Raw genomic sequence first — 24,358 nt, forward strand, 5'->3', positions numbered from 1 at the left:
CATACATTATGGGATCAAAAGTATCCGGACACCCCCAAAAACATACATTTCTCATATTAGGTCCAGTGTGTTGCACCTACTGGCAGGTACTCCATATCAGTGGTCTCAGTAGTCATTAGACATTGTGAGAGAGCAGAATGGGGTGCTCTGTGGAACTCACGGACTTCGAACGTGGTCAGGTGATTGGGTGTCACTTAGTCAGACGTCTGTACGCAAGATTTCCACACTCCTAAACATCCCTAGGTCCACTGTTTCTGATGTGATAGTGAAGTGGAAATGTGAAGGGATATGTACAGGACAAAAGTGTACACGATGACCTCATCTGTTCACTGACAAAGACCGCACACAGTTGAAGAGGGCCGTAATGTCTAATAGGAAGACATCTATCCAGACCATCACACAGGAATTTCAAACTGCATCAGGATCCACTACAGGTACTATGACAGTTAGCTGGGAGGTGAGAAAACTTGGATTTCATGGTTGAGCGGCTACTCATAAGCCATACATCATGCTCGTAAATGCCAAACGACACCGCGCTTGGTGTAAGGAGCATAAAGATTGGACGATTGAACAATGGAAAAACATTGAGTGGAGTGATGAATCATGGTACACATTGTGGTGATCCGATGGTAGGGTGTGGGTATGGCAAATGCCCGGTGAATGTCACCTGCCAGTGTGTGTAATGCCAACAGTAAAATCCCCAAGCGGTGGTGTTCTGGTGTGGTTGTGTTTTTCATGGAGGAGGATTGCACCCTTTGTTGTTTTGCATGGCACTATTACAGCACAGGCCTACATTGATGTTTTAAGCACCTTCTTGCTTCCCACTGTTTAAGAGCAATTCAGGGATGGTGACTGCATCTTTCAACATGATCGAGCACCTGTTCATAATGCACGGCCTCTGGCAGAGTGGTTACACAATAGTAACATCCCTGAAATGGACTGGCCTGCATATGGTCCTGACCTGAATCCCATAGGACACCTTTGGGATGTTTTGGAATGCCGACTTCATGCCAGGCCTCACCGACTGACATCGATACCTCTCCTCAGTGCAGCACTCCATGAAGAAAGGGCTGCAATTCCCCAAGAAATGTTCCAGCACCTGATTGAACGTAAGCCTGCGAGAGCAGAAGCTGTCATCAATGCTAAGGGTGGGCCAACACCATATTGAATTTCAGCATTACCGATGAAGGGTGCCATGAACTTTTAAGTAATTTTCAGCCAGGTGTGTGGATACTTTTGATCAAATAGCGTAAATAGTTACCACGTACAGTATGAACAGAGGCTTATCTAAAATGAATAATACTTCCTGTAATGCAAACCAATAATAAGTTAATGATGGATAAAAACTTAGTTGCAGTTTAAACATTCATCAGTATGTGTGTGTTTGTGTGTGTGTGTGTGTGTGTGTGTGTGTGTGTGTGTGTGTGTGTGTGTGCGCGCGCATATGTCATTACAAATGTGAAAGAAAGGGTGATCTGTAGTACATGACATAATGTATTATTGAATTCAACAGTATCTCCAGAAGTAGGATCCTTACCACCAGGCGGTGGATCCAATGGAGCTCCCAGTATCTGGTCTATTTTTTTGCTGTTGCCCCCAGTGTTCAGCACAATATTCTCATTGTCTTTTCATTATCTGCAAAGCAGTATGGTGAGCCTAACTGAAATTAAATTTATGCTGTAATTTACTTATTCTATATTTTTCACATTGAACCATGTATGTGACTTAATCAGTTACATCAGGAACCTCACTTATCAGTACAGCCACTCACCTCGTCACACTGAACTGAATGCCAAGTGCACATCCAAATGTAGACAGAGCTACTCCCAGTGGAATGATGAAACTCATTGGTCCCAGAAGGCGTTCTCCAAATGCCTACAGTGAAATAGACACAGGATGTTCTGGAGCAATATTTTACACATAACCCAGCAAAAATTTATTACTTCTCCATTAAAACATACATTTTATTACCTAATGAAGCTGGAGAGGCAGTATAGAACATTATTTTGTAACTGCAGGTATGGCAGAAACAGTGCCCTATTTTAAAAATTATTTTTGAAATAAAAAGAACTCTCTCTCTCAGGTCAAAATAAATGTATTAATTTATTGTGAATACTGGACATGACAGGAAACAAAAATGATTTTGTTCTGGCAGGTACAGTCATAAGAAAACAAAAATAAAGAAGATAAGCATGTTTCCACTTGATAAACACAAACACGAAAACAAAAAACATTACAAAAGATTCCATTGCAAACACTACAATTTCTTCCCAATGACACCTTGCATAACATATTGTTTATGAATCAATTGGCCCTACTCTTAATTGGAGACACTTTTGAATGCACTTAAGCATGCTCCTTACCAAATCTTCCACATAACTCTTTGACATATTGATCCATAAACCATTTGTTTCAGCAAGGCCCATGCATTGTCAACACAGTTGAGATCTGGAGAATATGGAGGGCATTTCCATCTGCCAGAGTCTATGCTCACTAGGGACATGTTCATAATAGTGTGGTGATGGAGGCATGGTTTGTCATTCATCATTGTGAATCCTGCTCCAATATGTTCACTAAATGGAGGCAAAATATGTGCAAGGATATCATCCCAATACTTTACACCCACCACTCATCACAAGATGTATTAACACAAGGGTTGTCCGGCACTCATACACAACTGTGCCCCAAAACATTACTAAATGATCTTCATAAGAGTGCTGGAGTGTGGAACAGTTAGGATGTAAACATTGTCCTCGTTGCCTCCAGATATGAGTAGCAGTATTGTCAGTGTGGGGACTGATATGGGTCTCATCAGAAATGAGCACTGTGTCCCAATACTGCCTAGTGTACAAAGAGTGGTTTTATGCCCATGCGACTTGAGTGTCTCTTCAAATTCAAGTTGCAGGAGAGGGAAGGTGTTGTGGCATGTAACCCTAGTTCACATAGACTATTTCATACCATTTGTGTTGACATCTGCACTCCTGAAGCTGTTTGGCACAGCTGCCACAGATGTGTAGGGGTTGAGGGTTTCAGCTTGCTGTTATGTGCAGATATCAAACCTACTTATCTGCAGTTTTTCTTCTGTAGCTACTTATGTGATGATCCTCAGCTGATCTTGCCATTGGAAAACTGTTCCAGATTGTAGAGACATCACTTTGACTCACAGTGACATTTGCTCTGATGTAAACCTGTCTGCTTCCCTGCTGCATTAGAACAACTATACAGAACCTCTTATCATATATGTTGTTGTTGTTGTTGTTGTTGTTTTTGTCTGAACCATCCTGAAGCAACCCAGCCCAACTCTTGTAATGACATACAGTGCAAGTACTGCAATATTTACAGTAGAAATATGGACTGCTTCCACCGGAAATACATTTCAAGCAAACCAATGTATTGATATCTTACAATATTTCTTGACCAGATCATTCAATATTATAGTTTTGGGAATATGAAAAATTTGTTTTGACTTTTATATTTTTGCACTGCCCTACATCATTAAGTGATAATAGTTTTCAATACATAATAGTACAGTATCATTAGTGAACAATCTGGAAATGCTGGTCATCCTATCTGATTACTCTTCATGCATACTGAGAACATAGTGGTCCTAATTTGGTTTCTTGTTTCTACAGAACATTCACCATCCACTGTACAACACTGCATTTTGTCATTCAAGGCTTTGTCAAGATGATCACATATTAGAGAGGGTACTCCACACCCTATCTTGTCAACAGTATGGGTCATTTGGAAAACTCCCTGTCACCATACCTTAGAAGACTGAATCTACCAAATCTCTTGTGTTTTCTTTTTGCAAGATATTGTAGTTGAGGTGAGGGATATTATGTACTGTATTTCACTCTTATTCGTTTTATTAAACAGATGTGACAGGCATCCATTTAGTCACACATTCACCGTTTTTCATATATCCCACAAGAAGGGGAACCTTCAGGGATTTGGAACAACTCAAAATATATCTTAGAAAAAGATGAGGTAATGATAGAAACTTAATCTGTAAAATATATTAACAACAAACTATCACTATCCTGCTCACTGCTATTTTCTCTTACGGCACCTAAATGTAATTGTATAAATTAGATAGAAAGCTGCTACTTTGGAAACAGATGCTCTCTTCTCAGCTATGCTATACAACAGCTGTTTATATTATATTACTTACTTGACTACTACCATATTTTTCAAAGAAAATATTCACTTCATCTGTAAATACTTAGTTATTTTCAGTACATTACGACTACTCGTCTATCTTTACACTGAGAACTGCTACTTGCTCATATAATAATTTATTACGTCATGATCACTTAGTTACTAAAATATTCAGATTACCAGTTTCAGCAATTTACTGCCACCTTCAGGCATTCCGCTCAATCCACTAACAACATCATCATGTATATTGTACATGTTCAGGTAGGGAATGAAATATTTCAATGAATTATATGTTATGTTGTCAAAAGCTAAGAGAATCTGATAACAAAGCTTTTAGTGGATTAAGTATAATGTCTGAAGAGGGCTATGAAATGCTGAAACTGGTGCAGGCTAATGTGTACATTGTAGTAATTAGGTTATGTTAGATTAGATTACTGCTTGCTCAATAGATCATGAATACGACACTTCATAATGATGTATAATGTGCCAGTTAAATAGAAGGTTTCTTTACACAACATAATTTAATTATTTTTATTAATTGTAAAATTAATAAACAGACACTGTTTTTTGCCTTGCTTCACAAATTTTATTATGGTTATTGCACAACCTACGTTTTGGATTGTAAGCCCATTTTCAAATACATTACTGATTCCAAAGATGATAAAGCAAGGATGTCTAGTCATGTTAGTGTAACTGCTGAATTGTGTAATTTCATATGTAATTTGTCCAGTAATGGTCACTGGCGTAATTTTACACTAGGCCAAGCATCAATACATTATGAAGTTTATCTTTGCCTCATCATCATGTTTGTCTTTGTTTTATCATCTCTGGATTCAGTAATGTAATTGAAAATGGGCTTATAACCCATAACCTAGCTTGTGTGGTAACCATAATAAAATTTGTGAAACAAGGAAAAATGCAACATTTGTTTAATTAATTTTACAATGTTTCACCAAAAACCCACAGGTGATTCAATTAAAATTATAAAATCGGTACTCTATATGTAAAAGTTCATCTGTCGAGTAGAAGTTGTCATTCGGAAATTCTTTTGTTTTTAAATGCTGGTTGGCTATCTGTCAGAGTTTTGATGCTATTTTGTAAGTAACTAAAGACTTTTGTGACAGAAAAGTTCATCCCTTTCTGTGTCAAAGTTAGATTTAACTCGGAGTAGCGAAGATCAACTTTTCTCCTAGTGTTGTAGCCACACACATTGCTTTTGCTTGTGAGTTTTGAGATATTGTTAATAACAAATCTCTTAAGTGAATATACCTAGTTCCAGCTTATCGTGACATCATTAATTATTAATAAACATTTACAAATTTGAATGCTTTGCTTTGGCAATAAGTCTGTTCTTAAAAACTAGTACTTACAATGTAGTGAACCCAGATATACAAATAACTGACTACTGGGATCAGTTTTGAACCAATTTGGATTCCCAGTTTTTGCTTTGAACTAGATGGGATTTTGTTGAATATTTTTTCCACCAGAATCTGGCTTGTGTGTGTTTCATGAACAAATGGTAGTTCCTTAAAAGTTTTCTCTTCTCAAGAAAGGTCATTGGTTCAGACTTAGGATTTGCTCTATGAGTATGCAACAGTTACATGCTACAAGTATTGGCCTTCGGTTCTGTGCATCTAGTTTTCTAACCCTTTTACAAACAGGATTGACACATGCTCTTTTCCTTGCACATAGCATTTGTTGTGCAAGATATTCACCAAAATAATGAGTTAGAAAGGGGCTAATTGTGCAGTATATGCAATTTAATACCAAGCAAGAATCGTGACAGAACGTGGTGCCTTGCTCGTTTAAAGTGTTTTCCTGTACAGACAGAGTTTACGCAAACGTCACATGATTTTGTGAATGCAGAATTCAATATATTTTACCTTGCTCTCTGTTTTCTCTTGTTTTGGCAACATAAATCCATAGGAAGTTTGAATAGTTGCATTGATTTATCAACTTACATTGACTCAAATCTCTCTAAGCTTTTTGATGGATATTTTGACAGGCTATCATACTGTTATAATCTTCACAAACATCCCATGTTATGGATGGAGGAGTTGCCATTCATGTTTGTCCAGCAGTTCTCTACATTCTCTTTTGTAGTGAGTCTGCAATTATCTCCATTTTCAGATACCATCACAATAGTATCATTGACTGAAGGTGGGTTGTTATTTATTATTAAGTTATCTCTATAGTAAGTATCTGTATAATGATTTATGATCTGTAAGTTTCAACCACAGTTTTCAATTTGTCTTTTATGGGAGATATAATGACTGAGTTCAGTCATCAGAAATTTTCCCCTAGTTTTCTTTATGGCATCTGTATTGAATGTCCCTCCCCCCTCACCCCCCCCCCCCCCCCCCCCAGTCCCCCCACTCTATCCTTTCCCCTATCTGAACTGAAGATTTAGTTGGAAACTGCCAGTCCAATAAAAAGAAAAATAAAGTTACTTGTTTTTCATAATAGAGGAATATAGGAAACAATCTAATGTAGCATCCGTGTCCAACTTATCTCTAACTACCACAAACACGTCGCTTTACAGAAAATAGTTTTTGACAACATACCACAGCTACTGCAGGTGCTGCAATCATCTCTGGTATACTCAGCACTGTCATATATGAGACATTCATCATGAAGTAGAATAGAGTAACCAGAGGCACTGCAATCACTATGCTTCGGAGAATGTTCCTGTCAACAGATGAATACTTAGCTAAACATCGGTTCTGCCACATAAAAGATTCTTGTACACATTATTCTTATGTTCATCTGGATTACCACACACAACAAATTATTCATCAATCACCAACAGCTATCTAACTTTCTGATAATTCTCTGACATAATTAATGTAACATGTAAACATAATATAGAAAAGATTAGGGTGTAATGTCCCATAGACAATCAGGCCATTAGAAATGAAGCCCAAACTCAAGTTTGGGGATAATGAGAACAAAAATCTGACTGTCCCCTTTGAAAGGAGCCATCCTGGCATTCACCATAAGCCAGTTAGAGAAATCATAGAAAAGTTAAAATTGAATGGATGAACATGGATTGAATGACCATCCTCCCCACTATTAGTCAAATGTTTAATCACTGCACCACCACACTTGGTAGAAAGCAGAACAGAAAAAATAAGTCATACTCACACTTCTGGTTTCTTTACTTCTTCTGTTACGGTAGTCACCATTGACCTGGAAAAAGGGAAAGAAAAATTTAAGCACACCTTCTAATGGATTTGCATAGTAAAAATTCACTAAGATATTCAAATATTTATGAAGTAATGGGAAATCCAGTATGGAATACAATGTATATAATATGATGAAAAGATGAAAACATGCATGTGCACACGCACACATGTGCGGTCTGTATTTCAGAATATGACAGACAATTTAAAATGCAATAATCTTGAGCTATATTTAACATCATAATGTTCAGCTAAGATGAAATAGTAATACATATACTTATCTTTTATGATTGTGTTGATGTAACCTTTAAACACAGAATCCCTTCAAACCAATATTTGTTAAACTTAGCCTGTAGTTTTGTAACGACATTTCATCTGAACAAGGTGGTATGCAAGTTAGACAAGATCGTTTATGAAAATATGGAATTTCATCATCTGCAAAATACTTCATGAAGGTCATATCTTAACTTCCTTATGGGAAGTCATTTACTTCACGAAGGGATGTGTTGCACTTTTGAAGTATGTGGATGGAGCTGTTCTCATGAGGGATATTTTCATGGGATGAAATGAGACTACTTTCTTCCAATCAAAAGAGTGCAGAACATGCTGTTTGGTAACTGCAACCAATTCAAATGATCATCAGTCTAATATTGCCGTAAGGTGTGCTGCACTCAGTGTGATGTAGGAGTTAGCCTCACTGGCTGACGTGCTTTAGTTTGTCATTTCAAACCCAACCAATAGCCATTATTTGTTAATTAATATTCATCATTTTTGGAAGGTTCTTGAAATTTCTTGTTTGTATGTTAGTATATGCTGGAACATTTAATGTTTCTATAAATAGTGGTACTCCGTCCAGAAGTTCTGTTCTGTTCCAAGTGAACAGTGGTGATCACAATAAATGTGTTTTCAGCGGTAAGCCTTTCTCTTCAGTGACAACTTTCCTTTTGGATTTGAACTCTGTTGCGATTTTGGTGTAAAATTGTTTGCTGGAGACACTGGCTACTTCAGAACACATGCATAACCATGGTTCCAATTAGGCAATGTAAAAGTCATCACCTACACATATAGGAACTGTAATACAAGCGGTAAATTGTTCCCAAGATCCATATCTTCAGCAAATCAATGGATTTCAAAACAGTGACAAGTCAGCTGCCCATCAGGCGTACATCAGTTTTTTCCTGAGATGATGGTCAGGATCCAGTGAAATGATGAATGGATTTGGCTGAGTTGCCACATACCATAGGAGAAATGACATGATGTATGTGGCAAATGTGTGCTTTTGCTTGGGCGGCAGAGCCCAGCAGTGGATTGAAAACAATGAAAAGAAACTTTTTAGATGGTCAAATTCCAAGCCAAACTTAAGAAATCATTTAGTAACAATCAACAACAAGCTCACTTACTGGAAGAAAAATTAAAGAACAGCATCATGAGGAAATGACAAAGTCTTACATACAGAATGTTTTGGCCCTATGCCACATTGTGAATCTGAATGTGACAGAAGTTGACCAACTCTCACAATTGATTAAAGGAGTCACAAGAGGTGAGTGCCGAGCACTTCTGGAGAAGGATGTCATAATGACAGAGGAATTCATCATGTAGTGCCAACACATTGGAAAATGCTACAGAAAAAAAGTAGGACAAAAGTGATATGACTGACTCCTGAATGTGCTCCCTATGGCAGTTTCTTGGTGGCATATTAGTTCTATTTATTTATGTCACAAGAATTTAATCAAATGAAATGTTTCAACCTAAATTGATTACTATAATTGTTGCTTTAACAATATTAATCTTCATTATATCAGCATTAATTATTTTAGATATAATAATATTTATAGACATCTTCAAAAATACTGAAACTATAAATATTAATAATTCAATCAATTACCAAGAAATAACAATATCTTCAGAAAAATTATATCATAGACCTACATTTATTATTACACTAATGATAACTCATTTATTTTTAGTATTATTAGCAACAGTTAAGATCACTAACATTAACCAAGGACCTATTAGTAAAATAAGATAATTTTACTAATGAATAAACCCTTACAATTAAGACACCGTCTCATAAGCCTGGTAGTAAGAGAAGAGATAAGCAGTTTATGGCAGCCAAACTATCAGACCAAGTGAGCAGCAGGTAGCAGCCACGAATGTCAACTTGATACAGCAGGCTGTATTAAGGAAAGCTGAACGAGGGTTTCTCCATCTTTGGCACCAATGTCCAACACTGCAGAAGAACAGATATTTGAAGACAGAGGGCTACACTCAGATATGGCTCCACTGTAGATACCATGGACACATTGTGTGATACAGCAGAAAAAAGATGATGAATGTCCAGTGACCATTACACCATCATACATCAGCTGTCACAACAGTTCTATTCACACCAGTCAACTATAGACAGTTGCAGTTAACCTGTGGTGCAAAACCCATCACAGTTCCCTGCACGAGGTCATTCTGCACCATGTCTTAGGCATTCCTCATCGCTATACAGAGGTGGTATGCCAGCTGTTCATATAACCACCAAATTCAAGAATATCAACCAAGGCAACTGTCTATGGACATGAGGTCACCATAGATGAAAATCCTCCATGGACAACAGTTATAGACATGGCAAATCTCACTGATGGCCATCATGTCTGGACACTAGTTGCTCAGGCGTTTCTTTTCCTCTGATGTCAAATGCTTATTGTCATTGTCTAAGGAAGAGTATGTTCCATGGTACAGAAGTGATTGTGCTGCAAGCCGAAAACTGGAAATGCATCCAACCAACAGGAACATCTAATGCAAGAATAACTATCAATGACAGAACACAGGCCTTTGAATTTTTCATTTTAACAGAATGTAGCCATAATATTATTTTTAGATGCAACTTCTTTGAGGCATCAAAAGCAGACATACTGTGGAAAATTACAGCTCCAGATTGACGAAACTATTCCAGGAAGTGTGAGTAACACAGATTGCTTTGCATGGTTGTTTACAGTTTAAGCATCGAGACAGTGTTATCCTGCCTTCATCATGAGATGAGTTCCAATCATCAGTCTAGATGCTTACTTAAACTGTGAAGTTTTTGTTGATGGCAAAAAGCTCCTGTGGTTCAGTAAATAACCCTACTTACCAGCAATGATCATAAGCATTAAAGGTGGTCAAAGAGAACTTTGGGTTGCTAATTGTCAGGAGCAGCCACAACACATCTCTAAAAGTAATGTGCAGAGGAACAGGTAGGCCAGTCCAGGATAGGCTGTTCAGTGTCATCAGTGAATCATCTTCCTCTGTTACCACTACAGACAATGGAGTGGAGAAGCTACAATGTAACTGCCAATAGGATATGGCCTGTGCAAGCAACAATGTCAGCAAGTGTTGGCCATTATGCAGCAGTTTTTGAATGGTTTTGAATCTGAAACGGAGAAAAGAAAAACCAACAGGCTATTGTTGAAATGCTGTATGACCATTGGGGATCCTTCACCAACTAGCCAGCACTTGTATAGGTTGTCACCACTTGAATGATGCATAATTCGAGAGCAAGAATATGCAGTGGGATAACGTACCTGAACCTTCAGAGAGTGCCTGGTCCTCTCTTACAGTCCTTGTGTATAAGGATGACACATGGCATTTCTACATCGGCTGCCAACAACTGAACAAAATCATGAAGAAAGATGTTTATCCATTGCACCACATTATTGACATCCTAGGCTGCTTGAAAGAAGTAAAGTATTTCTCAATTATGAACATGTGGACAGGCTACTGGCAAATTGATGTTGTTGAGGCTGACTGGAAAAGACTTCTTTCATAACTCCTGGTGGCCTCTATGAGTTAAAGTTATCCCATTTGGACTGTGAAATGCTCCAGCCACCTTCAAACACATGATGGACAGCCTGCTTCGACACCTGAAATGGATGACGTGTCTTCATTATCTCAATGAAATCGTCATTTTTTTCCATACACTTGGAAAACATCTAAGTCACCTGACAACTGTGTTGGACTGTGTTCAGACTATAGACCTCTGAATTCAAAAAAGAGCCTCTTCGTTGCCTAAGAAATTAATTTCTTGGGACACATAGTTAATGGCTACGGAGTTTGTCCCAATCAGGAGAAAATAAGAGCAGGCACATGTTTTGCGACTCCTTGCCACATTCATGATGTGTTAAGTTTTCTCAAAATGCATATGTACTACTGGTGATTCATAAAGGACTTCTGTAACAAGGCATGTCCTTTGCAGGAGCTATCACGGGGAGACGCCAGCTTTTTCTAGGATGTGTTCCGTGGATGATCTTTTCTTGTCCTTAATGAGTCATTATTATCTTCTCTAGTCCTAGCATTGTATGGTGAGAATGCCAAGACAGAACTTCACACTGACTCTAGCAGTTATGGTATAGGTACAGTTCTAGTGCAACTTCAGGAAGGCACTTCCAAAGTACTCACCAAGTCTGAAATGAGTTACTCTGTAATATAGCCGAGAAACAGTACCTTGCAGTTATTTCATCAATAAAGTTTCCACAGCATTTACTTGGCAAATCGTGGTTGTGATGGACCATCATTCTTTATGCTAGTTGATTAGCCCGAAGAATGGCAGGTTAACTAGTGAAGTGAACTTCAGGACTACAATGTCACAGTAGTGTAAAAAAATTGACCCAAGTACAAGGATGCTGACTGCCTGCAAGGAATTCTTAATCTGAACACAGGAGCATTGTTGAAATCTGTCATGCTGCATTAAATGACATTGCTGCTGAACAGCACTATCAGAAACTATAGAAGCCTCAAAGGAGGAGTAATCAATCGAAGGATAATTCTAATTAATAAACAGAATGTTGTATAATAGGAATTATGATCTGATAGGGGGCAGAAATGGTTGTTAGTCATCCTAGCTCATCTATGACCACCTATCCTGAAGTTTCTCCATGACACTCCAGTATGCGGTCACTTGGGCCTCGTGAAGACTCTAGACAAAATAAGATGCAGGTATCACTAGTCAGGTCTCTACCAAGTTATTGGACACTGTGTGAACCACTGTAAGCAATGGCAGTGATGAAACACATGACACAATGACATCTAGGGCATCTGGAACCAATTACACCTGCAGCAGCACTGTTCTACTGAATCAGAATCAACTCCAGAAGTCGACAAATGGGAATCTACGGATAATAGTCTGCACTGACTACCTCATCCATAATACTGTCAGCGACGTTGTGCTGACTGTTGTAGCTCTGGAAATCTGAAAATTCCTTTTTGAAAACATCAATTTGAAGCACAGAGCATGCTTGTGTTAATCTCTTATTGTCCAGAAGTTTTCTGTTCGAGGTCTGTGTCAGAGGTAATTTCACATAGCAACATCACCCACTGAATGGCGACTGCCTACGGTTCACTGATGAACAGTATCACAGAACATTTTAATAAGACATTGGCAGTTATGCTGTCAATGTATGTTTATATCTAGCAGAGAGACTGAGATACAATACTGCCCATAGGGACATGTGGATTCAACACAGCAAAGGAAAACACTACAGGCTTCATACCTTTCTCTCAGATCCACATTCGTGAGGTGCAGAAACACTGCCCGTGTCTTGTATATGAAACACTACTAGTCCTGAGGTGCAGATCGACAATGGGGCCTTTACATTGAAGGAAACTGAAGACCCACTCTACAATCACGTAGCTTCCACGGGTGGTAAAACTTTCGATGCTAATTATGGTGAGGTGTGTGTGACGACATGACCAGAATGCGAGGCTATTATCAAGAGGGCTACTGACAAGATCTAGATTCAGGGTGCTGCAGTCACCTCCGGCAAGAACTTCTGAAACAGTGGGATGCTGTTTCTCCAGGAAAGGGATCAGTAGAGTGAGCTGTGGTGCATGCTACATGTCTCAGATGTTAGCATCACTGGCTGGCACACTGTGGGTTTCAAGTTCAAATGCAACTACTTTAAATTATTCGTTTTTTCTTTGTATTTGTCACTGCAGGTTTTCCTACATTTCTTTTGCTTGTCATGTTAGTATATTCTGGAATATTCGATGTCAGTGTAAACTGCTGCACTCTTGGTCCAAGAGTTCCGTTCTGTCTATGACAAGGGTCTATGTGCCAGTTAACCTGGATGTCAGTATTAAGCGGTTTCACACACACTGGTTTCGTACCAACGTCTGCGTCAGTTACGTGATTCGCAAACATTTAGAAAACTTTTGCACACTTTCACATGTATATAACACTACAAGCAGACAGTTGTGGTATGGTACACTAATTCCATCCCGGGAGGCCAGAAAGGGGGGAGGGGGGGTGACAGGTGGCAACTGGAAGGTCATCTGGTGACAATATAACATTAACAAGGCTAAATCTGAATGCATCATACCTACTATAGTTCAATTCTTTTATCTTGGCGGCTCGCGCATGCCCGCCCAGACGCGGGAGATTGCTGCGTTGCCAGTTGCACACGACGCACGCGCCAATAGAAGCAGCGCCATAGTATAGCATAGTTCGCAAGCTTACGTGTAGGGGGGAGCGCGCAGTCCATGAAGTAAAGCCACCACGGCCGCGTTAACCCTTTCGCTGCTACAAAGATGTGCTCCCTGCATTCCGCGCTGTGGGCGATTTTGTCACTGCACTGCTCGCCTGTGCAGACACATTGTGTTCCGACTGCTTTGACACTCTTTATCATTCGATTCCACAAAAACTATTTGGCTCAAAAATTAGATTTTTCCCTATCTTCTTGACTGATACCTTCCCCCCATAAATGACTTAATTTTGTTTCGATGTTCAACGCAGTTATTATGCAGCATTAAATATAGTAAACCTTTGCACGAAATTTTGAAGAGTTTGCAGAGGTAAAAGTCCATAGAGTATACTTTCCGTATGGTCGATTTTAGTTGCCACAATGTTGAGAAAGAAATGTGGACAAGATACTTATATATTTCATTTAATTTAAGTACCACATAAGTGTCGTATGTAATATTGAGAAATATTCCACCTTTCGCGACTGTAACAAAAGTTTTACTTACACTGGGCACGTCTGGCTTTATTTTAAAGCACTTCAATCAATCAAAAGGAAGTAGACAAAATACATTAAACAAAACTGTGGACTTACAAAAACATTAGGACTTGAACATACCGTCTGTCAGTCAAGTGCTCAGAGCTATGTCAAATATAATTTTGTGTGTGGCACACACAAACAGCATTTATTTGCTAAAACACTGATGAGCCAACACAAACGTTGAATATTGTGCTACCGCAGCACAAAACTATGAAAGGTGACTTGGCAATGGAGGACACAAAATACAGTCCTCTTATGATGCTTCAAAAGAGAGAAACGCGTCTGGTCTAAATAAGTCACTTATTACAGTTGCAGAAGAGGGATATATTTCAATACCATTGGTAAAACTGCGACTGTGGATCAAAAACAAGAAATAGAACATGAATACCATTGTGTATGTGCCATACCTTTCACCGATGGAAGTGCTTTAAAATAAAGCCAAACGCGGCGTGTGTATATAAAACTTTTATTACAGTCGCGAAAGACGGAATATTTTTCAATATTACATACGACACCTATGTGGTACTTAAATTAAATGAGATATTGTTATACAGCAAATATTATATGAAATTTAGGTATCTTGTCCACATTTCATTCTCAACATTGTGGCAACTAAAATCGATCATACGGAAAGTATACGCTATGGACTTTTACCTCTGCAAACTCTTAAAAATTTCGTGCAGTGGTTTACTACATTTAACGCTGCACATCAAAACAAAATTAAGTCATTTATGGGGGGGAGGTATCAGGCAAGAAGACGTGTAAAAATCAAATTTTTTGGCCAAATAGTTTTTGTGAAATCGAATGATAAGTGTGTCAAAGCAGTGGGAACACCATGTGTCTGCACAGGCGAGAAGTGCAATGATGACAAAATCGCGCACAGTGCGGAATGCAGGGAGGACGTGTCTACAGCAGCGAAAAAGTTAATGAAGAGGCAAAGCACTAGAAATTTCATTCAAACGAATAAAATTCGTGAAGTAAGGCACTCCAATATTGTTTTTAAATAAAGAAAATATTAAGCACCGCACAAGGTTTGAACTTTTTTTTTTTTTTTTTTTAAAAAAAAACTCGTTATCTTTCACTTGGCAGCCCAACACCTTATCCGTTCCGCTACATCTACTCACCGAACAACGTAACACCATAAGGAGTCTAACACCTCACGCAACTACTTATAAACACTGTTGGTATGACTATGAATTACTCACGCTTCGTCGAAGTACAATAGGAAATAAACAATTACCGCTGTTCTTTATTGCGAAAAAGCAGTTCGTGAGATTGAAACAAACACCTTTCCTTGCTATCGCCTGAATTAGGAGTCTTATTGCTTGTTTGGTTTAATTAATTAATAGAATATGATGCAATTGGTATAAAGAATGCTTTTTCCAAACTTTCTGTAAAAGAAAGTCTGCTATCAAGACATTGCTTTTGTTCTATTACTTTATTTATGACTGAACGTTTCTAAAACTGAACACACTCGTCCGTGCTCTGCACTGCTGTCGAGATCTGGCAACGTCGTTTTCTGTTCATTGGCTGACTGTGTTTTGTGACGTCAGATGCGCAGAACGAACCTAAACTCGGCCGCCAAGATATATGACGCGCACTTTAACAATACACAAAATAATATAGTTTTGAATGTAGACGTATGTGAAGATAGTTATGTGATACAGACCATCCATCAAATGCCCAGAGCCCACTGTAGAAAGCGAGGGAGATGTCTCGTGCAGAGTTGCTGGAACCCTCAAAACCAGTGCTCAGATTGCGAGTGTTGCCTGTAACAGGAAGATAACATTCACTTAGCTGCTTTTGTTACAGACTTCAAAACATGACTTTGGTTACTCTGGCTACTAACACACAGTTGTGTGGGTCTGTCTATCCACTGGTGGTGTGCATATGTGCATGTACGATTAAACACTGCATTGAAAAACACACACATCAAAAAACTCTTAAGTGGTCTGCATGTTACACTTTCTGATCAGACGATGTGCTGTAATATCACAACGAGAGACTCCAATTATGATTCACGCAACTTGCAAATAACTGACTTCATGATTTGTAATCAACATCAGCAAAAATCATTATCTGTGGTTCCCTCCCACCCAGTAACGTATAAGAGGGAATCAAATGAAAATGAGACAGATGGTAAAGAAATAAGTAAACTGTTTATCATTTCAAAAGTGGTCACCATAACTGTTAATAACATTTATCTAGCTGTGAGACAAGACGGTCAGTGTCTTCATGAAACAATGTTTGCGGTTGCCTATGAATCCATGATTGTACCCAGGCTTGCACTTCTTCATCTCAAGGAAATTGATGGCCACCAGGACCAGTTATAGAACATTTTTCCACACAAGCATCTCATCTGCCCCCTCGCGCTCCTCCTACCCCTTCCTTTTCCCCCTCATACATGTCATGTGTCGAAGTTTTCACTACTGATTGTGATGCACACTGTACAGAAATCTTGCACTGGTTGCCCATCTCAGCTTGGCACTGAAGCTGCCCCTACTACTCTACTTGTGACACGTCGTATGTAGAAACCTTGCAACTGTGGTGCCCCTCTCAGCCTAGTACCATAATCATCAGCTTATGTTGCAAGTGCCTTAAACTGCCCCTGATGGCAACAAATGTCTTTCTTCAAGGCTCCAAAAACCTATAAATCACATGGGAAGGCTCAGGACTGTGTAGAGAATGTGTAAGTGCTTCCCAGCAGGGCTTTTGCAGAGTGGTCTAAACAACTCTGGCAACAAGCAGACACTGACCGTCTTATCTCACAGTGGAATAAATATGTTAACAGTTATGGCGATTGTTTTTGAAATAATGAACAGTTTACTTAGTTCTTTTCAAGTGTCCCATTTTCTTTTGACGGCACCTTATAGCTACTACAGAGATTTGTTGTGACATACAAGACAATGTATGGCTGCTACACAAACTTCATTTATTTCCTCTGTAGACAATATCATTACACTGAATTGAAGGTGGGTTCTTCTTCAGTGGTTAACAATTTCTGGATTAATATACAGGGTGGTTACAATTAAACTTTCGATACTTTGAAAGGTCTATACAAGGGCGATGTACTTGAGGACAATATTATGGAAATGGAAGAGGATGTAGATGAAGATGAAATGGGAGATATGATACTGCATGAAGAGTTTGACAGAGCACTGAAAGACTTGAGTCGAAACAAGGCCCCCGGAGTAGACAACATTCCACTGGAACTACTGACGGCCTTGGGAGAGCCAGTCCTGACAAAACTCTACCATCTGGTGAGCAAGATGTATGAAACAGGCGAAATACCCTCAGACTTCAAGAAGAATATAATAATTCCAATCCCAAAGAAAGCATGTGTTGACAGATGTGAAAATTACCGAACTATCAGTTTAATAAGTCACAGCTGCAAAATACTAACACGAATTCTTTACAGATGAATGGAAAAACTAGTAGAAGCCAACCTCGGTGAAGATCAGTTTGCATTCCGTAGAAACACTGGAACACATGAGGCAATACTGACCTTACGACTTATCTTAGAAGAAAGATTAAGGAAAAGCAAACCTACGTTTCTAGCATTTGTAGACTTAGAGAAAGCTTTTGACAATGTTGACTGGAATACTCTCTTTCAAATTCTAAAGGTGGCAGGGGTAAAATACAGGGAGCGAAAGGCTATTTACAATTTGTACAGAAACCAGATGGCAGTTATAAGAGTCGAGGGACATGAAAGGGAAGCAGTGGTTGAGAAGGGAGTAAGACAGGGTTGTAGCCTCTCCCCGATGTTGTTCAATCTGTATATTGAGCAAGCAGTAAAGGAAACAAAAGAAAAATTCAGAGTAGGTATTAAAATTCATGGAGAAGAAATAAAAACTTTGAGGTTCGCCGATGGCATTGTAATTCTGTCAGAGACAGCAAAGAACTTGGAAGAGCAGTTGAATGGAATGGACAGTGTCTTGAAAGGAGGATATAAGATGAACATCAACAAAAGCAAAACAAGGATAATGGAATGTAGTCTAATTAAGTCGGGTGATGCTGAGGGAATTAGATTAGGAAATGAGGCACTTAAAGTAGTAAAGGAGTTTTGCTATTTGGGGAGCAAAATAACTGATGATGGTCGAAGTAGAGAGGATATAAAATGTAGGCTGGAAATGGCAGGGAAAGCATTTCTGAAGAAGAGAAATTTGTTAACATCCAGTATTGATTTAAGTGTCAGGAAGTCATTTCTGAAAGTATTCGTATGGAGTGTAGCCATGTATGGAAGTGAAACATGGACGATAAATAGTTTGGACAAGAAGAGAATAGAAGCTTTCGAAATGTGGTGCTACAGAAGAATGCTGAAGATTAGATGGATAGATCACATAACTAATGAGGAAGTATTGAATAGGATTGGGGAGAAGAGAAGTTTGTGGCACAACTTGACCAGAAGAAGGGATCGGTTGGTAGGACGTGTTCTGAGGCGTCAAGGGATCACCAATTTAGTATTGGAGGGCAGCGTGGAGGGTAAAAATCGTAGAGGGAGACCAAGAGATGAATACACTAAGCAGATTCAGAAGGATGTAGGCTGCAGTATGTACTGGGAGATGAAAAAGCTTGCACAGGATAGAGTAGCATGGAGAGCTGCATCAAACCAGTCTCAGGACCGAAGACCACAACAACAACAACAACAACAACAACTTTGAAAGGGCCTCCATGACAATGGAGTGATTGTAGGAAGATGAAACTGTGTGTTGTAAGAACATGCGTAACAGAAATAACGAATGAAACATTGAAAGAATCATATGAGGGTCATCCACAAAGTAAGTTCCGTTTCTGTTTCTATTCGCGGCAGCGCTACGATCGCATTCCGAGCATACGCGGCAGTTACTCTGACTCAAAGAGAAGACATGTATGCCATTTTCAGATCGCTACTGCCGATATGTGCTTTGTAGTGCTTCTTTATAATGTCAGCCGTAATTGAAAATGCCGTCGCGTGTGAAATCAGATCTGCGATTCGTTTTCTAAATACAAAGGAAGTTAACCAAAGGAAATTCATCGGCAAATCTGCGAGGTTTACGGACAAAATGCTATGACTGATTCAATGGTTAGAAGAATGAAGGACGTGACCAAGTGCACGATGAAGAACGAAGTGGACGCCCGTCTGTAGTTACTGATGAACTGGTTAAGTACAACCGTAAGTTTACGCTTAGTGCCCTTGCTATGGAAGTTCCGCAGATCTCACGATCACTAATTCATGAAATTGTTACTGAAAAACTGAAATTTCGAAAACTTTGTTCACGTTGGGTACCCAAAATTCTTACTGAACAACACAAAAAACAACGGATGGGCAGTGCACTTAAGTTTTTGACACGCTACAAAGAAGAAGGCGATGATTTTCTTTCTCAGATAGTCACGGGGGATGGAACTTGGGTATCGTACGACACCCCTGAAACAAAACGGCAATCAATGGAATGGAGGCACACCTCATCTCCATTGAAGCAAATCTTGACACCTCGAAAAGTCATGTGCACAGTTTTTTTGGGGCAGAAAAGGCATTTTGGTGATTGATTTCTTACCACGAGGTCAAACAATCAATGCACATGGTTACTGCAAGACCATTAAGAAACTGCGCCGCGCAATACGGAACAAGCGCCGAGGATTACTCTCAAAAGGTGTTTTTTCCCCACGATAATGTCCGATCTCACACAGCAAATGTGACCAAACAACTCTTACAGGAATTTCACTGGGACACATTTGCATTTGATCATCCTCCATACAATCCCGACCTCGCTCCTAACGACTTTCATCTCTTCTTACACCTAAAATCTCTCCTTGGTGGTCAACATTTTAACGATGTGACGATCTGACAGAACATGTTACCACATGGTTGAACATCTTCTATGAAGAAGGCATACAAAAACTTGTGTCACGCTATGACAAGTGCCTACAAAATTTCGGAAGCTATGTAGAAAAGTAGTTTAACAGTTGTAGATTTTTGTACAACATGTCTGTTTTATATAACCAAACGGAACTTACTTTGTGGACGACCCTCGTATTTTAGTTTCCACATGAGAGGGCAACATTTGTTAACTGAGTACCACGTTTACGATCCAGACTACAAACTTTGCTCAATTTGACGACCACTTGCATCCACGGCAGCCTGGAACAGTACTGGAGGTAGTTCGCAACACTTTTCGAACAGTGGATCATGGAGTGTTCAGGGTTCAGCCGTCGTGACACAGCTCGTGCTCTGCTTGAAGATCGCTCATATGTCCAGCATTCTCAGTCATGCAGACAGCAGCTTTTTGTATGATGTGTGGCGCAACTGGCCGTCGGCTTCTCCCTGGAGGAATTCCCAAATCGCCAGTTCCGAAGCATTTTCATCAACCCTGGTGCAGTAAGATGACCTCTCCGTATTCCTTTAATGCGTCGATACTCGCGAAGAGTAGCAGCACTATTGCTATTGTTTTCACAAACAGCTTTTCAAGTAAAGTCTTGCTAACCTTGTTCACACCCATGTTGACTGCGTGCAACTGTAATGCACGCTATTGTTAAAGTTTCATCCCAACATCTCTATACCAGTACCGGCGCCTAACGCAAGTCGACTACCACTATTAACAACGCAAATCCTGCAGCGTGTAGCCTGGACATCATTCCTATAAAGCTTGTAAATATATTTCTGTTTACACTGACTCAAGTAGGAAAGTTTAATTATAGCCACCTTGTACTGTATTTTTTCAGGACGTGCTATCACATGCCATTGCCTTCAGTTCGCTAAATATACAGTTTTTTATTTTTTTAATATTTTTTTGTAATTCGTTGGACGCACTCCTTCCTTGGTCAGCATATCGCACATTTTATCTACCTAAATAATTTTGCAGTATTGTGTACAATATACTCAAGTGCTCCCTCTGTCTGTCATAATGAACTAATGGTATTCCACACCACTGCACAGGTGTGGTTTAAAAGCGTGGAAAAGTTCTGCATCACTCATTTATTACGTACAGTTCCTTACCACCAGACTGTGCACAAATTTACTGTATTCAGCTACAAAACGTCATGTTGTGTTCTCACGAAATCATATCTCCGTCTGTTTATCACGATCGTTGCATTGGATGGCGTCGTTAAGCCATCATACACTAATTACTTTTGATACATCGTGGGAGCAGACAGTGATCAGTGTTATTTCTAATAGTTACTATTAAAATCAGTCTTCATCACAAATTTATTTATTCTGGTAACCGGTTTCAACCACGCATTGATTTACCACAAGGAGGCGGCTCCTGCTCATACAGCGTTTTGGTCTGAAGATGACCACAGGCGTGGTCGAAACCGCTTATCAGAATAAATAAATTTGTGATCAAGACTGATTTCAATAGTAACTATATCATATGCTAGTTTTACCAACTCCGCTGTTCAACAGATCTACAACACCATTAGGTCACTGAAAAGCAGCAGTATGGCTATTATGACAACTAAATCAGAGTACTGATCCGATAACAGCTTTATAGCAATTGTTGCACTGGGGTCTTTTACTGGGTTGGATCAACAGACGGGTTAGAGAACATCAGCCAAGGAGAGCAGGGCAGTGCTCTTCGTCACAGATTCATTTAGTGACTGCGAGAGCATCACAGAGATCCTCATAGAACTCCTGTGGCAAACACTATAAGGCAGGCGTTGTTCGACATTGAGAGGCTTACTCTTTGCATTCCATGATGTGTCGAGTGACGTATTCCTTCGAAACACAGCTTATAAACTGGCCGTGACTGGAAAATCATAGAAATTGCGGCGAGGATTGGCGACAGACGTTTCTGCTATTCACTATTCATTAATGGAACAGGGAAGGCGGAAAGTGGTGCGAGAAATATCCTACACATACCTTGCAAGGTGGCTTGTAGGTTAATATCACTACAGAAATTAACAGAAGGTCACTTTAACTAAGGAAATCATGTGAAAAGCAGTCAATCGAAGCTTTGGAGGTGTGGTGTTACCAAATGATGATGGAAGATGAATGGACTGAGACTGTACATGGAGCACAGCATTGTACAGCATGGAGTTGTCAGCTGTGGCGAAACCAGAAAACAAGAGAGTCAAAGCGTTAAAGTTGGATGCTATGGTTAGATGTTGAAATGTAGTTTAATTGATAAGATAGGAAACAGAGGCCGGGATAGCTGTGCGAGTTAAAGCGCCACTTCCGGGACGGGGAGGTGCGCTGGTCTGGGATCGAATCCACCAGGCATAATGACGAGTGTGCGAGCTGGCCAGCGTGGATGTGGTTCTCAGACGGGTTCCCACATCTTGCCTCAGTTACACCATTCGCAAACATTTAGAAAACTTCCGCTCACTTTAACTCAGAAAACACTAATCTCAGACGGATGAGTGTACACGCATTCCGTCCTACGGGGTAACTGGACGGGAAGGGCATCTGACCACCCCTTAAACTAACTGTGTGAAATCAGTTAATACCCGATGTGGGACAAAGGCACAAGCGATAGAAGAAGATAAGGAATGAGGTCTTCCACAGAACTGCTGAGGAAAGGAACATGTGGAAAACTAAAGGAAGGGGGCAGAATGTGGGAGATACGTTAAGAAAACAGGGTATAATTTTCAAGGCACTAGAGGGAGCTGTAATGGAAAAAATGTGTATGTGGTGGAGAGAGAGAGAGAGAGAGAGAGAGAGAGAGAGAGAGAGAGAGAGAGAGAGAGAGAGAGAGAGAGAGAGAGAGGGAGGGACGGGGGGGGGGGAGAAACTGGAATACATCCAACAAATAATTGGGAACGTTGGCTGTAACTGTTATTCAGGTGTTACTCTGTGATGAAGAGGTTGGCACAGGAGAAGAAATCGTTTTGGACTGCATCAATCAAACCAGCCAGAAGACAGGAAGGAGGAGGGGGGGGGGGGGGGCACTGGAGTAATGCAGATTTTGCTTCTACGTAACTGATGCAAGTTTGCGGAAGCAACAATTTTCAGGAAAGCAGCAGCTGCAGGAGTCTGCTAAGCACTATAAAGGACCAACTAAGGTGGTCATCGCATTGGTGCCACAGAATATAACGACTAAATCTCTGGTATTTGTCGGGAGAACTATGAACTGTGCAGGATACATCCAAAACATCGACCAAGACTTTCCCTTTGTTTTTACTGTGTTGAGGAGATGCATTCTCCCAACAGACACTTCTCTCACTACCCAATGTTCTCTATAATGTCTCGATCTCTGTTAGTAGAAATTAGTCTGTGGCAGCTGCCACTATAACTTAAAGAGAAATTTTCAGATCTCAGCTGTATAAGGACACTGCATTAAATGCAACGGTGACAAGTGAAAATCTGTTCCAGACTGAGGCTCGGACCCGGATATTCCATTTTTCTAGAGCAGTTGCCGTAACCGTCTCGGCCATCTGATAACGCCATCGATCCAGTCCAAATTACGATATGTCGCACACAGCAGACATAGTTTCCTCCGTCCCTTATCCTCTGTCTGCTCGCAGCTATTCAGCCAAGTCCCGCAAGCGTTCGGACGAGTGAGTACAATCGCACAGAAGATGCAACTTCGCCCTCGAGGCGTATATATGTACATATTTATATATGTGATGGACAGGAGGTGTGCTCGAATGGCTGAGTTGGTTAAGACAACCTTTTTAGAGCATCCGGGTCTGAGTCCCGGTCTAGTACAAATCTTCACATGTCGCCGTTGCCTTTAATGCAACGCCCATACGCAACGGAGGTCTGGAAACTCCTCTGCATGCGGCTGCTGTATCATACAAACAGTGTCTGTTCTTTCGGTTATGCCTGAAGGAACAGGCACCGCAGTATATAATTACGTTCTAAAATTTAGTTTATTGTACTTGTTTATTCATTTTATGTCCATGGAGATATATCAGTAGTGCCTGTGAAGATAGTTATTCTACTGGATACCAATGTCTGTGGTGATACATGTCAATACTGTTAAGCTGGCAACACAAGTGATATTACTGGACGATTAAAGGAAGGAGTTTTTGCAGTCACACATGTGTCATGTAGTGTGCAGAGTGTGTCAGTCC

The 24,358-nt window shown here is 39.9% G+C and overlaps 1 protein-coding gene across 2 annotated transcripts in view; it reads right to left on the reverse strand.

Moving 5' to 3' along the window:
• LOC124795246 (b(0,+)-type amino acid transporter 1-like) overlaps positions 1-24,358 on the reverse strand; it is a 410,036-nt gene that overhangs the window by 69,790 nt on the left and 315,888 nt on the right. For both annotated transcript variants that reach the window (XM_047259180.1, XM_047259181.1), the window contains 4 exons: positions 16,035-16,134; positions 7,306-7,350; positions 6,726-6,849; positions 1,772-1,875 (listed from right to left, as the gene is read on the reverse strand). In XM_047259180.1, coding sequence (XP_047115136.1) covers positions 1,772-1,875; positions 6,726-6,849; positions 7,306-7,350; positions 16,035-16,134 — 373 coding nt within the window. The remainder of the gene's footprint in view (positions 1-1,771; positions 1,876-6,725; positions 6,850-7,305; positions 7,351-16,034; positions 16,135-24,358) is intronic.

Source organism: Schistocerca piceifrons, chromosome 4 (assembly GCF_021461385.2).
Source record: "Schistocerca piceifrons isolate TAMUIC-IGC-003096 chromosome 4, iqSchPice1.1, whole genome shotgun sequence".
Lineage (NCBI taxonomy): Eukaryota > Metazoa > Arthropoda > Insecta > Orthoptera > Acrididae > Schistocerca > Schistocerca piceifrons.